General features: G+C 38.0%; 1 protein-coding gene across 3 annotated transcripts in view; it reads left to right on the top strand.

The window, feature by feature from the left end:
• The window catches only part of SLC25A14 (solute carrier family 25 member 14), a 55,019-nt gene extending 37,561 nt beyond the window's left edge, over positions 1 to 17,458 (top strand). For all 3 annotated transcript variants that reach the window (XM_053917589.2, XM_045201042.3, XM_053917591.1), the window contains exons 7-11: positions 220 to 315; positions 5,752 to 5,876; positions 6,828 to 6,963; positions 15,990 to 16,070; positions 17,015 to 17,458. In XM_053917589.2, coding sequence (XP_053773564.1) covers positions 220 to 315; positions 5,752 to 5,876; positions 6,828 to 6,963; positions 15,990 to 16,070; positions 17,015 to 17,056 — 480 coding nt within the window. In that variant the 3' untranslated portion in view covers positions 17,057 to 17,458. The remainder of the gene's footprint in view (positions 1 to 219; positions 316 to 5,751; positions 5,877 to 6,827; positions 6,964 to 15,989; positions 16,071 to 17,014) is intronic.
• The last annotated feature ends 818 nt before the right edge of the window (positions 17,459 to 18,276 follow it).

The raw sequence follows: 18,276 nt of genomic DNA, 5'->3' as shown, positions 1-18,276 counted from the left end.
CTTATTCTTCCTTTTTCCCAAGTTTTCTTTCAACTCCAGAAAAGATAGACTTAGGTATGAGGAGCATGATAGAAATCATCTTTACAAGACACTTTGACACAAATTACATTCTTTCTGCATATAGTTTAAGATATTAAGTTCATAATAATAGCAGGCTGATTTTTCTTTGTCATTTTGGTTTCTCTGTCAAAACAGATTGTTCACCTCTTCTTATTTTAGATTCGAATGCAGGCTCAGGGAAGCTTGTTCCAAGGCAGCATGATTGGCAGCTTCATTGATATATACCAACAAGAAGGTACCAAGGGTCTGTGGAGGGTGAGTACTCCTTTCCTATTGTTCTATACTCAGTTCCTAGAATTTGCAAAGAATACTTTTTATTTAAAGCCATAAAATTGTGAATTGTCATCTTATACTGTGTGAGATTCTTGGTAACCCACAAAATAAGGTAAGAAGCTCCTCGTCACCTATGAAAGGCCCAGAACTTATCAGTCGACTTTATTTCTGCTTACTGTTTGGGGGTTATATGTATGAGAGAAGATATTACATTATTTGAGATAACCATTTTGGTTTGTTCAAATTCACAGTGAATTTATTTCTTCAATATGTATTTTTGCCAGTTTTGTACTAACACAGCAATGTCTATTTATGATAGTCTCTGTAGTGCTTATGTTCTAAAGATGCTGCCTAAAATAACTTTTTAAAGCTTTTTTTAAATGTAAAAGATACACTATAAAATGCTGAGAAAATATATAAGTGAGAAAAAATCCGTTAAGTCTCCCTAGCTAGAGATAATCACTTAACATTTTGTCATATTACCTTTCAGTCTTCTATCTGTACTTCGTTGTTTTGTTATTCTTCCTATAATGCTTTATCCTATTTTAATTACTTAAGATTGTGATATTAAATAAGACTACTAGTAGAATATTCAGAGAGAGTAGAATGGGCAGTCTGTTAATAGGCTCTTTAAAAAGAGAACTTTGCTTTTATCTTCCTTTATAATTTTCCCCAACTTCTTATAATAATTTCAAACATACCGGCAAAAAAGTTGAAAGAATAGAACAGTGAACACCTACCTACTTGGATTAACTGCCTATTAAATTTTGGCCATATTTGCTTTATCTACTTATGTGTGTATACACACGCACACATTTTTTTGCTGAACTATTTGAAAGGAAGTTGCAGACATCATGATATTCCCCTAAATACTTCATTATGAATCTCCCATGAATGAGGACATTCCCCTACATAATAACAATACTATTATCACACATAAGGAAATTAACAGTCAGTTCCTAACACCTAACATCCAGCCCATATTCAAATTTCCTTTATTGATGAGACCAGACCAGCTTTCCTATAGAATGTTTCATCATGTTTCACCTATATTTCCTGTAAACTAGAAATTATATCCATTGGCTTGATTATATTCATGGTAAATATTTTTAGTAAGAGAACTTCATGTTGCATCACACCAGTAGGCAGATAATGGTAGGTTATCCCACAGTTAATGATGCCAAGTTTGATTACATGGTGAGATGATATCCAGTACATCTCACCATTGTAAAAGACAAGTTGGTTTCTCCCTTTCCAGTTAGCAAGTAGTTCATAGGGTTATATTCTAGCATCATGCGTGTATCCTATTACCTAATAACCTTTCACCTAGAGGTCTTGGCATCCATGAATGATCCTTGAGTTTTGTGTTTTGGTAATAGCAGGGTGCAGTTTCTTGATGAGTTTAATCTAAAATCATAGAATGGAACTCGCTAGAATTTTTTCTACAAACTAAGTCTAAAGGAAAGACAGCAATAAACAGAATTGGAGATATTGTCAGGGAAACATAGGTACTTTATTTTTATTTTTGCATATATTCTTTTCTATTTTTATTTTTTGTTGATGTTCAGTTAGTGTTGTCCTGCCTTTTTCCCATTGCTCACCCCTATCCCATCCCCACCCACTCCCACAGTCAATCCCTCCATTGTCCGTGCCCATGAGTCCTCTATTTGTGTTCCTTTTCTTACCCCTTCCTCTTCTTTCCCCATTACCCCTCCCCCATGCCCCTGCCCCTCTAGTGATTGTCAGTTTGTTCTTTATTTCCAAGTCTCTGGTTGTATTTTGCTTGCTTGTTTGTTTTGTTGATTAGGTTCCACTAATAGGTGAGATCATATGGTATTTATCTTTCACCACCTGGCTTATTTAGCATAATGCTCTCCAGTTCCATCCATGCTGTTGTGAAAGGTAGGAGCTCTTCCTTTCTTTCTGCTGTGTAGTATTCCATTGTTTTAGTGTACTACAGTTTTTTGATCCACTCATTTACTGGTGGGCACTTAGGCTGTTTTCAGCACTTGGTTATTGTAAATAACACTGGTATGAACATTGGGGTACATAGGATCTTTTGAATTGGTGTTTCAGGATTCTTAGTGCAGAGTCCCAGAAGTGGGATCGCTGGATCGAAAGGCAGTTCCATCTTTAGTTTTCTGAGGAAATTCCATACTGTTTTCTATAGAAGCTGCACCTTTCTGCATTCCCACCAACAGTGTACTAGGGTTCTCTTTTCTCACCAACCTTGCCAGAACTTATTGTTTGTCGATTTGGTTATGTTGGCCATTCTCACCAGTGTAAAGTGGTATCTCATTGTGGTTTTAATTTTCATCTCTCTGATGGCTAGTGACGTTGAGTATTTTTTCATGTGACTTTGGGCCCTCTGTGTGTCCTCCTTGTAGAAGTGTCTGTTCAGGTCATTTGCCCATTTTTTAATTGAATTAAGTAATTCTTCCTGGAGTGGAGTCATGTGAGTTTTTTCATATATTTTGGAGATCAAACCCATGTCCAGGGTATCATTGGCAAATGGTATGTACACTACTCTAGTAATTTTCCCATATGGTTGGTTCCCTTTCCATTTTGTTGATGTTTTCTTTGGTTGTGCAGAAGCTTTTTAATTTGATGTATTGCCATTTGTTTATTTTTTTTCCTTTATGTCCCTTGCTCTAGGGGACATATCGGTGAAAATATTGCTGCATGGGATATCTGAGATTTTCCTGCCTATGTTCTCCTCTAGGACTTTTATGGTGTCACAACTTATATTTAAGTTTTGTATCCATTTTCAGTTTATTTTGGTGTGTGGTGCAAGTTGGTGGTCTAGTTTCTTTTCTTTTTTTTTTTTTTTTTGCATGTACTTGTCCAGATCTGCCACACCATATATTGAAAAGGCTCTTTTTACTCCGTTTTATGTTCCTGCCCCCTTTTTAAAATATTAACTGACTGTATTGACATGAGTTCATTTTTGGGCTCTCTATTCTGCTCCGTTGATGTATGTGTCTGTTCTTATGCCAGTACCAGACTGTTTTGCATACAGTGGCCTTATAATATAGTTTGATATCAGGTATTGTGATTCTTCCTACTTTGTTCTTCTTTCTCAAAATTGCTGAGGCTATTCAGGGTCACTTATGGTTCCATATACATTTTTGAAATATTTGTTCTACACGTGTAAAATATATCATTGATATTTTGATAGGGATTGCATTGAATCTATAGATTGCTTTGGGTATTATGGATATTTGTGGTAAAATACGCATAATATAATATTTACCATCTTAACCATTTCAAGTTCAGTTTTGTTAAGTACATTTACACTGCTCTACAACCAGTCTCCAGAATTCTCTTCATCTTGCAAACCTGGGATTCTGTATGCATTAAACAACTCTCCATTTCCCCCATTCCCCCAACCTTATGCTTTCTGTTTCTATGAATTTGACTATACTGAGTAGCTTATATAAGTGGAATCATAATTTGTCATTTTGTGACTGGCTTATTTTCCTTAGCATAATGCCCTCCAGGTTCATTCATGTTGTCACATGTGTCAGAATTTCTTTCCTTTTTAAGGCTGAATAATATTCTATTGTGTGTATATATGAGGTCTGTCTGGAAAAAGTCCAGCCATTGTTAATATAATGAAAATGCTTTGTGAGACATCCATGTAACCTGGGAGACAAGGAGAGTGGACTGGAATGAGCATGTGTGAACAATGATGACTTCACTGTAATAATCAGTGGGGGTGGTAGTTGCCATTGAGTGAGCATGTGTACTGTGTGGCCATTGCATTCAAAATGACTGAGCAAGTACATCAAAGAAACTGCATCAGATTTTGCATTAAGCTTGAGCATTGCTCTGTGGAAACTATTCAGATGATTCAGAAGGCTGCAGCTATGGGCGACTGGTGACTGACAGCTTCATCACAACCATGCACCCACTCATGCATCATGTCTCATGCAGTTTGTTGACAAAACATCAAATCACCCAGGTGACTCAGTCCCTTCACAGCCCAGATTTGGCGCCCTGCAACTTCTGGCCTTTCCCAAAACTAAAATCACCTTTGAAAGGGCAGAGACTTCATATAGTAGATGAGATTTAGGAACATATGATAGGGCAGCTGATGGCAATTGGGAGAACTGTGTGAGGTCCCAAGGTGCCTACTTTGAAGGGGACTGAGGTGTCGTTGTCCTAATTGTTGTATGTATACTGTTTCTTGTATCTTGTATCCTCTTCAATAAATGTCTTTGTTTTTTCATATTATATGGCTGGATACCTTCTGGACAGAGTATATGTCACACACACACATATACCCACACACATATATATGTGTATATGTGTGTATGTGTATATATATGTGTGTATATGTATGTATATGCATATGTTGTGTGTATATAAATAAATAACATGTCTGTGGTCTGAATTCAGCCTGTGAGCTCCAGTTTGGGGCCTTTCTGTTCACCAAAGTAGCCTTCTGTAAATGTTATCTTCTAACAGACTAGAGCAGATGGAGGGGTCAGAGAGGAAGGCACGGTTGGGCTAGTGAGCCCGATCAGCAGCATAAAACTTCTGGTGACAGCACAGCTACATTACTTCCACTATATACATTGAGTTAGGCATATTAGAGGTGATCGAATACTTTAATATTATCAATCTCCCAGCAAGCAGTTGTCCCCACAGTATGTTATTTTCAATTGTAAACATTTAAACAAAATTTATAAAGGAAAACATTCATTGTGATATTTTTAAATATACAAAGACATAAAAATGGAAATTAACTGGTCTGTTATACTAATTCCAGATGAAGAAAAATATTTTGGTGTACTCTCTAGCCCTTTACAAAGATTTGGCGCGTGTGTACACCTTTTTCCCTAAGTTAGAATACTATATATAACTTTATGTCTTGCCTTCTTTAAGGTTATATCGTAAGTATTTTCTGGTGTCAGTATTCTTCAAAAACATTTCTTTTAATGCTCTAGAAGCCCTGAATTTTCATGTGAGCTGTAATAGGAGTATTATGCGAGTGAGTGAAATGCTGATAGTGTTACCCCATGTGGACTTGTGAGTTAACACCCCTGTTTGCCTTGGGCTTTTCCCTAGCTGCGTCATGCCTTTGCTATTACCCTAGTGTGCTCTTTATGCGTATGCTAAAATTCTGTGAGTTAAATTTGGAAGCTCTTTTCTCCTGACTTGTGCTTCATTTACTTTTTCTAACAGCTTTATTGAGATGACTCACATACCATTACATTCACCACCTTAAGGCGTACATAATGGTTTTAGTAATTCGCAGACTTGTTCCAGTATTGATTTGAAAGAGTGACCTCTGTACTTCAGACTTGGATTTTTTGGTCACTTTTTACTTCACAACCCATTTTCCTCACTTTTAGACTTACGTCATGCTACCTGTGTATTTTCTTGGTGTCTAACATCACTTGTATTTTGTAGGGTGTTGTTCCAACTGCTCAGCGGGCTGCTATCGTTGTGGGAGTCGAGCTACCCGTCTATGATATTACAAAGAAGCACTTAATATTGTCAGGGGTGATGGGAGACACAATTTTAACTCACTTTGTGTAAGTATGATAGATCGTGTTCATGCCATATTTCCAGTACTTTAAGGACAAAAAGCAACTTTCAGTGAGATCCTCTTATAGAATACATACCTTTATTTTATTTTTTAAAGATTTTATTTATTTATTTTTAGAGAGAGGGGAAGGGAAGGAGAAAGAGAGGGGAAAAAAAAATCAGTGTGTGGTTGCCTCTTACATGTCCTCTACTGGGGACCTGGCCTGCAACGCAGGCATGTGCCCTGACTGAGAATCGAACCAGTGACCCTTTGGTTCGCAGGCCTGCGCTCAATTCACTGAGCTACACCAGCCAGGGCTGATACCTTTATTTTATATCCCAGATACTATGGCCACTTAGGTCCTTAGAGGCAGTGTCTAATATAGCAGCTTATCAGATATCTGTAGGGTTTGCATTTGTTCATACACAGCCTAAATATCTATTATTTGCTTTGGTTTATTTTGGAACAGAAAGCAAACTTTTGTCAGTGAGATTGAGGAAAAAAGTATAATTTAATAGGGCCCCTGAAACAAAACCATAGTTTTGGGCTGAAGACTGTTGCCAGTGTCATCCTACATTTTCATCTTGCAACTTGTTTGATATTTTACTCCTTAAATGCATTTGGCATGTAATCCCGTTTTGAAAAATTTACATAACTAATATATGATGTGTGACACTTCCTGTTTAGGGATCTTGCTAGATTTATAAACTTACCCCTTTTAAGAAAAAAAAAAAAAGCTGTCTAAGTTTCAGATTGAAAAGTGAAGGGGACAACTTTTAAATGATGTCTCTTTAGAAAAAGAAGATATTTTCTTTTTCTTTAGATTATAATGAAAGGGCAAGTGCCAGGTTTTATCTGATGCATCTGACTCATTGTACATTTAAGTTTGGCCTCATTTCTCTTTAGTGGGCAGGGATGGAAGTGGGGCAATCTATCTTCTTAAAGTTTTCCTTTTTAGTTCCAGCTTTACATGCGGCTTGGCTGGGGCTCTGGCTTCTAATCCAGTTGATGTGGTTCGAACTCGTATGATGAACCAGAGGGCAATCGTGGGCCACGTGGACCTCTACAAGGGTACTTTGGATGGTATTTTAAAGGTATGCACACTATGGTTAGGTTACATTCTCAATCTTCTTTGACATCTCAGACCTTGTTTCACACCTTATTCTTAATTGCTACTTATAATTCTGAAGATGGAAGAGTCGTCATATACATTTTTATAGGCTCTCAGAGTAATTCCCAGGTAAAAAAGCTGTGCTCTTGGCAATCTGCTGATGCACAGTGGTCCTTAATCTTGTTATTCTGATTTGAACGCTTGTGACTGCAGGGTACTTTTATTAATAGCATCATGTGGAATTGATATAAAGCACTTAACATATCCCAGATTTGCCCACTTCAAAACAGGCAGAGTCCCTGTGATAGAAAATCAGGTACTCAATTTGAGTTCAGCATTGGGCTATTGTTCCCACTTTTGCTTTGAAAGTTTCTGCGATGTTATTCTTGTAGAGAGCTGAATATTGTAAATGAATTATGTATTACATAGTCACCAGTGGTAATACATCTACAAAAAACAAATCTGAGGGTAAAATATGACATTGCCATATGGTTTCTCTGTGGTTCAGTTCAGTGTAACAACTGTTTATTATATATCAGGCACATTTTAGTGGGCACAGAGAAATTATAGCATACTACAGTGTACAAACAGATAATTAACACAGTTGGTAACTGATAACCTCAGGGATCTATGGGAGGAAGCCTTAGTCCAATTTGGAAGTTTGGGATAGGCTCCCTGTAGATGGTGGCATCTGGAATAATAATAAGTCATATATGTTGAGTGCTTTACTATGTACCGGGAACTATCCTAATGAGACCTTACATATTATTTTAGTGGTGACCATGTGGTGACATTCATTGACAGAGGCATCACAGGAAGAGGAACAGGTTTTGTGGGAGACATTATAGTTATGGACACTTAGTTTGAGGCTCACGAGGAACACACAGTGGACATATTTGTATATATTAGTCTTCACTCAGAGGAGGGTTCAGGGGTGTAGCTGAGAGCCTTGGGAATCAGTAGTGTACAGATGTTACATAACTGTGGAGGGGGAGACCAAGGAGAGCAGGTAGAGGAATTCACAGCTTTTTTGCCTTCCTAGATCACTGGAGTGTTGTAAGATTTGTTGTATTAATAGTGATTCACAGAGGCAGTGATTCTTGGACTCTGGAGATTAGAGTTTGGCAAAAGCCCCCCTTACTGTTTTTCACATGCTCACCCTTCCACTTGACGATCACTAATGTAGAGAGAAGAGTAGGGCCAAGGAAATAACTGAGGAAATGCCGATTGTTAAGGATTTGGCAGATGAGAAACCCAGGAAAGACACCAAAAGATAATAGTCAGAAGGTATGAGGAAACTTAGAAGAGAATAGTGTCATGGAAGCCAAGGGTGTAAAGAGTTTCAAGAAGGGATGAGTAATTATTTGTGAAATGGAATAGAGAGATCCAGTATAAGGACTGCAAAGTATCTCTTGGATATATAATATTTTCTAGAAGAGATTTGCCAGATTGGCGTTTGCAAAAGCCAGCTGCTGTGCATTGAGAAGTGGTTCCGTTCAATCATTCATTCATTCAATATAAAAATGTTTAAGTGTCTTATTGCCAGGCACTTTTCTAGGTTGGTGAACAAAAAAAGTCCTGCCTTTCATGACATTGTGATTCTAATAGGACGAGACAGATAAATACCTAGGAAGTGAGGATAAGTAGGTAAGTATAAAATATTACTTCAGGAAGGTTGGCTAAAAGGAGCTAAAGGGAAAATAATATAGTTATAGCTAGCACTTATTGAACGCTTATTATGTGCCACACACTATAATGTGTCCTTTAACTCACAACAACCCTGTGGGGTAGGCATTACCTTTCCCATTTTATAAATGATGGATTTTAGGTTCAGAGTAGCTAAGTATTTATCCAAGATTACACACCGAATAAATGTCAGCTCTGGGATTTAAACCAGGGTCTGTCTGATTCCAAAGTTTGTATTGTAATCACTATTCTGTGTTGTATTGGCAAAAACATATTTTCACGTTGGCAGTAACTTTTACTCACTTATTTACTTACTTGCTATTAAAGTTCTTTAAAACAATTTCACTCTACATTGTCATGATATATAATAGCATCATACTTTATTATTTCATCTCTTAAGAGTCCCAAAACACTTTGGTGAATGGAATTATGCATTCATCTCTGACATAGAAATGAGCAACTGCAAATCTCATTTTATTACCTCCATCTTAAAACCGTTGAATGGCTTGTCATACGCCCAATGATCTATGTGACTTGACCCCTTTTTCCTCCCACAGCCTTATCTTTGCTACCTTTATTCTGCATTTGCACTGAACAATTTCTAGTACTAGACTTTTTCTCATTCCCAAGTTTTCTCCCATGCCATGTACTTTGTTAGATGCCCCCCACTCCATCCTAACTCCTGTCACTCGGCTAGCTTCTACTCATTATTTAGATCTCATTACTTATTCATAAAGGCCTTCTCAGAGTATTGAACTAGGTTATGGGTACATAGTTTTGTGCACTTGCTCTATCATAGCATTTATTATACAGTGGAACCTCCGCTCTCGAACGTAATTCGTTTCACAAGGCTATTTGAGAAGCATTTTTTGAGAACTGAATCTCCTTTGTCTGTCACCTGAGACATGCGTGCTTGACCATACAGGTATCAGTATGTAAGGGTTGCTGGGCCGAGAACCCAAGAACTGAAGATTTGTTTGACAACCAAGAAATTTCTTCCATGAACAACTTGGTCAAGAACTGAATTGTTTGAGATGGGGGATGTTCGAGAACCGAGGTTTCACTGCATTTTAAAACATCTTTCTTGAGGACTAGTTCGCACATTATAAAATTAATCTATTCAAAGTAGCTTTTGGTATATTCACAGATATGTACAACCGTCATCACCACAATTTTATAACATTTTCATTACCTTCCTCTTTTTTAAGTATATTTTATTGATTATGCTGTTACAGTTGTCCGAGTTTTCTTCTCCCCTTTATCCTCCTCCACCCTACAGCATTTTCACCCCCTTAGTTCATGTCCAGGGATCGTGCATATAAGTTCTTTGGCTTCTCCATTTCCTATGCTATTCTTAACCTTCCCCTGTCTATTTTGTTCCTACCTATTATGCTTCTTACTCCCTGTACTTTTGACCCCCATTCTCCCCCTTCCTGCCCCCACTGATAACCCTGCATGTGATCTTCATTTCTGTGATTCTGTTCTTGTTCTAGTTGTTTGCTTAGTTTTTGTTATTTAGGTTCAGTTGTTGATAGTTGTCAGTTTGTTGTCATTTTACTGTTCATAGTTTTGATCTTCTTTTTCTTAGATAAGTCCATTTAACGTTTCATCTAATAAGGGCTGGGTGATGATGAACTCCTTCAACTTGACTGTATCTGGGGAGCACTTACCTACCCTTCCATTCTAAATGATAGCACTGCTGGATAGAGTAATCTTGGATGTAAGTCCTTGCCTTTCATGACTTCAAATATTTTTTTTTCCAGCTCCTTCTTGCCTGTAAGGTTTCTTTTAAGAAATCAGCTGATAGTCTGTCTTATGGGAACTCCTTTGTAGGTAACTGTCTCCTTTTCTCTTTCTGCTTTTAAGATTCTCTCCTTATCTTTAATCTTGGGTAACTTAATTATGATGTGTCTTGGTGTGCTCCTCCTTGGGTCCAACTTCTTTGGGACTCTCTGAGCTTCCTGGATTTGCATGTCTATTTCCTTCTCTAGACTGGGGAAGTTTTCCTTCATTATTTGTTCAAATAAGTTTTCAATCTCTTGCTTTTCCTCTTCTTCTGGCACCCCTATGATTAGGATATTGGAGTGTTTGAAGTTGTCCCAGAGGTTAATAAGCCTCTCCTTATTTTTTGAATTCTTGTTTCTTCATTCTATTCCAGTTGGATGTTTATTTCTTGCTTTTGTTCCAAAACGTTGATTTTCAGTCCCAGTTTCCTTCCCTTCACTGTTGGTTCCTTGTATTTTTTCTTTTATTTCACTTTGTGTAGTCTTCATTTCTTCCTTCATTTTGCGACTGAGCTCATTTCTGTGAGCATCCTGATTACCAGTGTTTTGTACTCTGCATCAGATAGGTTGTCTATTTCCTCATCGCTTAGTTCTTTTTCTGGAGTTTTAATCTGTTCTTTCATATTTCTTTGTCTCAGTGCACCTGTTACGTAGTAAGGGGTGGAGCCTTAGGTATTTGCCAGGGTGAGGCAACCCTCTTTGCTGTGTTGGGACGCTGTCTGTGGGGCAGGGATCCGAGAGGGAACAATGCCACTTGCTCAGCTCTTGTCCGACTTTCCATCCCTTCCCTCACTTCCCATAAGTGGATTGTGCCCTTTCAGGTACTGATTCATAGGTGTGTGTGTTTGTATTTGTTTTAGGACCCTGTGGATCTCTCCAACAAACTCTCATGTGAGACTGGGGGTTTCCCCCTCTCCTGCAACTCCCATAGATTTTTTTATAGCCAGGGGTTTTGAGTCTTTAGTTTCCCTGCACTGAAATCCTGGGTTTTGGGGTCTGTCTCGTTCCCCCATTGTTCCTCCTGACTTATTTACATGTGAATGTGGGATCACCCACCCGGTCTGCCAGCTGCTGCCTTGCTCCGTGTCCTCTCCATCCTGGCTGCCTGTCTCTGCCCCTCCTACCAGTCTGCGTGAATGTTTCTTTAACTCCTTGGTTGTTGGACTTCCATGCAAATTTTTTTCTGGCAGTTCTGCTTGTTCATTATTTTTAAAGTGGTTGTTATCCTTCTTTTGGTTGTGCTAGGAAGTGAAGCATTTCTGCCTATGCCTCCATCTCGGCTGGAACCCTCTACCTTTCTTTAAAAAAAAATACTGATTTTAGAGAAACAGAGGGAGGGAGAGAGACAGAGAAACATCAGTTTGTTGTTAGTTACCTATGCATTCACCTGTTGATTTCTTGTATGTACCCTGACTGTGGATCAAACCTGCAACATTGGCATATCGGGACGATGCCTAACCTTGCCAGGGCTTGACGGGCTTCTTTCATTTACTGTAATGTTTCAAGGTTTATTCATGTTGTAGCATGTATCACTACTTTGTTCCTTTTTATAACTGGATAATACTCCATCGTATGACCAAATCACATTCACATTTTTTTCATTTTATTGTAATAGCTTTTATGTTTTATTTTATTTTATTCTTTTTTATTGAATTTATTGGGCTGATATTTGGTTAACAAAACCATATAGGCTTCAAGTGTACAACTCAACAAAACATCATCTGCACACTGCATTGTGTCCTCATCACCCAAAGTAAAATTCCTTTCCTTTCCCATTTATGCCCTCTTTGCCTTCTTCTACCTCCCCCCACCACCTTTCCCTCTGGTTAACACAATGCTGTTGTCCATGTCTATGTATTACATATATATATATATACATATATATATGAATATGTATATATATGTATATATATGAATGTGTATTCATAGATATATATTTATTTTTGCTTAATCCATTCACTTTTTTCCACCTAGTCCCCCAACACCCCTCCTCTCTGTAATTACTTTTAATGTCTATCTACCTGACCCAGTGGATTGTAAGTTCCTTGAAGGCAAGGCAGTGTGCATCTTGTTTATCACTTTATTCACAGCAAATTATTGGTTGAATGAATGTATAAGTTCATGAAATAGCCTGTTGTCTCTGTTTATTTACATAAATTCTTGTTTGTTTCCACACAACTGCCTAAGCCAAAAAGTGTGCTTCCTAGTTCTAATGTTCTAAAGAAATGAGTCAATGTTTTGGAGCTTTGTAAGGATTCAGATGGCTCATGGGAGTGTTAGAGACCCTTACTGTGTTTGTGTGCTCATTTACTCAATAAATATTTATTTAGATATTTATTGGAAACTTTATACGCCAGACAATGTTAGGTGGTAGGGATATAATGTTGAATGAGACAAATATAGTCCCTACTTTCCTGGAGATTATGTTGTAGTTGAGGCAGACAGATGATAAACAGATAAATAATAAGCAGTATAATTTCAAATAGAAGTAAATTCTGTGAAGAAACAAACAGAACGTAATGAGATAGTGGCTCCATGATGATGGTGGAAAACTACTTCAGCTAGGGGAGCCAGGAAAAGGCTGTGAGGAGGCGACATTGGAGCAGAAATCTGAATGATGAGAAGAAGATGGCCACATGAAGATCTGAGAGAAAGGTATTTCATAAAGAAGGAACAGGCACAAAGGTCCTGAGTTGGGAATGAGCTGGACATGTTCAAGCATTAAAAAGAAGGCTGAAGTGGCTGAGTGTGATAAATGAAGGAGAAAGTATTGGGTTGGCCAAAAAGTTTGTTTTTTTCCCATAAGATGGCTCTAGTAATGGTTAGTTGTCTTTAATTTCATTTGAAATAATTGTGTTAGAGTGTGTTGTGACAGCTGTCATATCAGTGTGCATTTATTTATTTTTTATTTTTTAAAAGATTTTATTTATTTATTTTTAGAGACAGGGGAAGGGAGGGAGAAAGAGAGGAGAGAAGCATCAATGTGTGGTTACCTCTTGTGCTCCCTACTGGGGATCAGGCCCGCAACCCAGGCATGTGCCCTGACTGGGAATCAAACTGGCAACCCTTCGGTTTGCAGGCCGACACTCAATCCACTGAGCCACACCAGCCAGGGCTCATATCAGTGTTCATTTTAAAAAAACTTATCAAAATTGGTGAATTTTTGTGTAGCCATTTTAATGAAGATGGAAGAAAATAAGCAACATTTTTGGCACATTATGCTTTATTATTGCAAGAAAGAAAAAGCACAATTGAAATGCAAAAAAAAAATTATGCAGTGTATGGAGAAAGTACTGTGACTGATCAAACATGTCAAAAGTGGTTTGTGAAATTTTGTGCTGGAGGTTTCTCACTGGATGATGCTCCGTGGTCAGGCAGATCAGTTGAACTTGATAGTGATCAAATCAAGACATTAAGTGAGAACAATCGACATTATACCATGTGGGAAATAGCTGACATACTCAAAATATCCAAATCAATATAGTTATTGGTGAAAATGAAGAAGTGTGTCTTTTGTGGAGAAAAAATAAATGAATTTTTTTGCCAACTCAGTAGTAGGAAATGAAACCAGAGAGAGAGGCAGGGGCTAAATCATGTAGGATCCTATAGGACATCATAGAAAACTTGCAATTAGAATGAATTCCACTGGGAAGTCATTGGAGAGCTTCAAACAGGAAAGTGATACTATCTGGTTTAAAATTTCAAAAGATTGTTAAAAGATTGTTTAGGTGGAGATTGTAGAGTAGTTAGGGGGCTTATTGTGGTAGTTCAGGTGAGAGGTCATGTGGTTGGATTGTATTTCTAAGATCCCTTGTAATTTTAGCAATCTGAGATTGTAGGTTATCTGCATCTGGGCTTTATTTTTGCTGATTTTCACAATTTTTTGACGTCTGTTTTCATCTAAGACCCAGGGCATTTGCTGGTGATCCATTGGGAGAACTACATTAACCATCATGTTCTCATAAATAATGCCCTTATTAAATTGCTATGTGCTCTAAAAAATGGTAAGGATAAGTATCTCGACTGTTCATTTTTTAAAATTTAAGTACAGTTGGTATATAATATATTAATTTCAGGTGTACAATATAGTGATTCAATATTTTTATACCTTACAATATGATCACCACTATACAATGCAGCAATTCTGCTTTTGGATATTTGTCCAAAGAAATTGAGTGTTCTTAATCGATAGGATGGAATAAGGGATATTTATAAATCTGGATTCTGATAATATTGTCTAATCCAGGTATATCCATTTTTAGTATAAGAGTGGGATTCACTTCATCAGTGGAAAGGCAAAATCACATTTTTTCAATGTCGAATACAATGCCTAAATCACAGGAATCGCTTAATAGATATTTGTCAATGCAATAGGAACTGTTTCTGTAAGTTGAATTCAACATGCACCACCTGTTTGTTACCTTTGATATACATGATTTGTCATTTAATTCATAATAACCATTCACTTGGTGTGTGTAGACCCCTTTGTATAAAACAGGAAATGCAAACTCAGATCCTGAAAGCATTGATATGAGGTAGGCCATGACGTTATGCAGAACTTACAATGATGAACCACACTCCAAGGATAGTGACTTGCCCAACTCCCTATTCACCTACGTTGCTTTACTTTTCTTATTAGTGCTTATTTCTGAATATACATAGTTTATGTATTTGTCAGCTCCCCTGGAGTATGCACTTCATGAGGGCAGGGACTGTATAAGTTATCTTTTGCTGTGTAACAAATTACTCGAAAACTCAGTGCCTTAAACAAATAAACATTTGTTATCTCCCATTTTCTATGGGTCAAGGATTCAGAAGCAGTTTAGCTGAGGGATTTGTAACTTAGATTCTCATGAGGGTGTTGTCCAAATGTCAGCTAGGGCTTCAGTCATCTGGTGGCTTAATTGGGGCTGGGTTATCTGCTTCAAAGATGATTCATGTGGCTGTTAGCAGGACACCTCTCTTCCTCTCTGGCTGTTGGCAAGAGGCCTTAGTTTCTCACTATGTGGGCCTCTCTTCATGACACGGAAGCTGGCTTCCCCCTGAGTAAATGATCCAAGAGAGAACGAGGCAGAAGCCATATATATATATAAATAAAACATCTTTTATAAAAAAGCATTGGAAGTGATATGTGTTCCCTACTGCCTTATTCTATTGGTGATACAGACCAATCCTGATATGTGTGGAAGGGCCTACACAAGGGTATGAATAACTGGAGGTGGCTTTCTTTGAGGACCATCTTGGAAGCAGCTCTCTACCACAGATACTTTTTGTCTCTTGTTTACTAGTATTACTGTTATCTTAGGATCAAGAATACCTTGCATATACTAGGTGCTTAATAAATATTTGTTGAATGAATGGGTGGGTGGAGTTAGACTACAAATGAATTCAAATGCGTGTCTTTAGAAACAAAAGAGACCGTTCATGGAGCCATGAGTTGTTGGGGAGGGGCTCGGAAGATGAGCACTGAAATACAAGTGATTGTCAGATGTAAAGAGTAAAGGGAATTCACTCTATTTTTTTATTATCTTTCTCTCAGATGTGGAAACACGAGGGCTTCTTTGCACTCTATAAAGGATTTTGGCCAAACTGGCTTCGACTTGGACCCTGGAACATCATTGTATCCTTTTAGAGCATGAGAATGAAAGCAAATGCTTCAAGCTCCCAGGTAATTCTAGGCTATAGGAAGGAAAATTTGATTCTTGAAGCCTGTAGGTAAATGAGAAACTCAAGCATTCTAATGGTGACCATTGAGGATGGAATTGAGAAATGACTCTCAGTTGGACTCTAAAGCAAGCTGAAAGGACTAGACAAGAGATGGCAAAGTTTCCTCTTTTAAAAAAACAACAAAGCACTAACTATAACAGCAAAATCTGGAAGGTGCTATGAAGTTTGTGGAAACCCTGCTGGGAGATGCCCACAGAAAACTCCATGCTGAGGAGGTCCATATTTCCTATCCCCTAACTATAGGAGCCAAGCAGCTAGGGAAATTGCAAGACAGAAAACATTGATAGGGTGAAGGAATCCAGGGCCAAATAGGGCTATTTCCTCAGGGGTGAATCTCCTTCCTTTAGCTGCATTTGAGTACCTTCTAGATGCAGAGCCATGAATGGGACCCTGTGTGTGGTGTCGTGTGTGTAGTGGTGAGCATTGCAGGGTTGAACAGTAATTTCCTGCCCTTGTGGAGTCTATAGGTTGAGAGAGATAATATCTTTCTCCCTCCTTGGGATTCCTCTGATCACCTAATGTTTCTAACAATTATTCTAGCACTGAACTATATGTTGTCATTGATGTTCTCGGTTATGTGTTATGTGCCCCTGAAGACTATGAGTATGTTAGAATTTTAAGCTGTTTATATTGCTAAATACCAATGATGATAATGGGCACATGGTGGGCACTCAGTGCATGCTTGATTTGTCAGGAATTGTTTTTTAAAAAGACTTAAGCAAGTGCAACTTAGAATAGCACAGTCTAAGTACCTTAATTTAAGAATACAGTGCACAATTTTAGAACTGATTTGGCTTTCAGTGTTATCTCAGTGATCTTCCATGACTTAATCTTCAGTTTTTTATCACATACGAGCAGCTTAAGAGGCTTCAGATCTAAGGACTGAATTATATGTGAACCAAGCCCTGCCAACGTTTCTACTCTTTTCTCTGTTTCCTTGTTCAAATGTATTTTGACAAACTTGTAAGTGTTTACTGAACCGTTGGTCTCCCAAGAGCCTCCTGATGGAAGAACAATAGGATGGTTCAAAATTGTTCATTTGTTTGTGTTACCATGTTAACTTCCCCGAGAGGAGGTGTTAACATAAAGATTCTGGCCCCTGATTGGTATCTTCTGTGAAGATGGATACTGATGGGTGACATTGAAAATGGCCTTCTTTTCAAATGTGGGTTATATGTAGTTGGTTAGCCCCAGACTAGAGCAGAAGGCGTAGGCCAGGGCAGTTCCTGCTATGTATGTTATAGACCTCGGTTCTCATTAAAGTATTTATTGCAAGAATCACTTTGGCTTTGTCTTCATTTAGTATTTTCTCATTTGCCAACTCTTTGAAGGTTACATTTTCCAGAAAGCGGTAAAGAGAAGGTGACTATGAAATTGAGTCTGGACACCTGAGCACATTTATGGGAACAGACTAAGTGTGACTAAGTGTATTGTTCTTTCCCACTGTCATTCATTGTCATAATGCCACTCACGTGTAAACATCAGGCAAATGGTATTTTCCTAAGCATAAATAATAATTAAAAAAAAACCCCAAGTAGCTCATTTGGAAGTTTCTTCAGATAAAATGCTTTAAAAAGGCTTAAAACAGAATCCCGTGTCTAGGCTTCTAAGAAGAGTGCATAGCACATTGTAGGCACTCAAAATATTTGTGGAATGAGTAGTTTAGTTTCTTCATCTTTATCTATTCATTATTTGTTCAAAAAAATTATGTGTGTATTATGTACTAGATGCTGGGAATATAAAAATAAGTTAAGACAGTCTCTGTTTCCAAACTCACATCATAGTAGGAGGAACAATTTAAGTCAATAATTACAGTAAATACTAAGTACTATGTGAAAGATAAGCAAAGTTCTGCAGAAGCACAGAGGAAGGAGCAGCCAGTTACCTAGGGGCTTGGGCAAAAGCTTCATAGGGGAGGTGACATTTGTGCTAAAAAGCAGATGTTAGTTACCATGTGGGTGATGCAGGAAATGACATTCCAGACCGGAGAATGGGGGAAAGTTGAGTGGTGAAGACGTAGGGCAGTGGTTTTCAAATACCACGTGGGGCAGAATCACCTGGCAATCTTGTGCAAATGTAGGTTCTTGTGTCCCATCATC

The sequence above is a fragment of the Desmodus rotundus genome, chromosome X (genome assembly GCF_022682495.2).
Source record: "Desmodus rotundus isolate HL8 chromosome X, HLdesRot8A.1, whole genome shotgun sequence".
NCBI classification, from domain to species: Eukaryota; Metazoa; Chordata; class Mammalia; order Chiroptera; family Phyllostomidae; genus Desmodus; species Desmodus rotundus.
The sequence above is the reverse complement of the archived record's forward strand: the minus strand, read 5'-3'. Positions and strand labels throughout refer to the sequence as shown.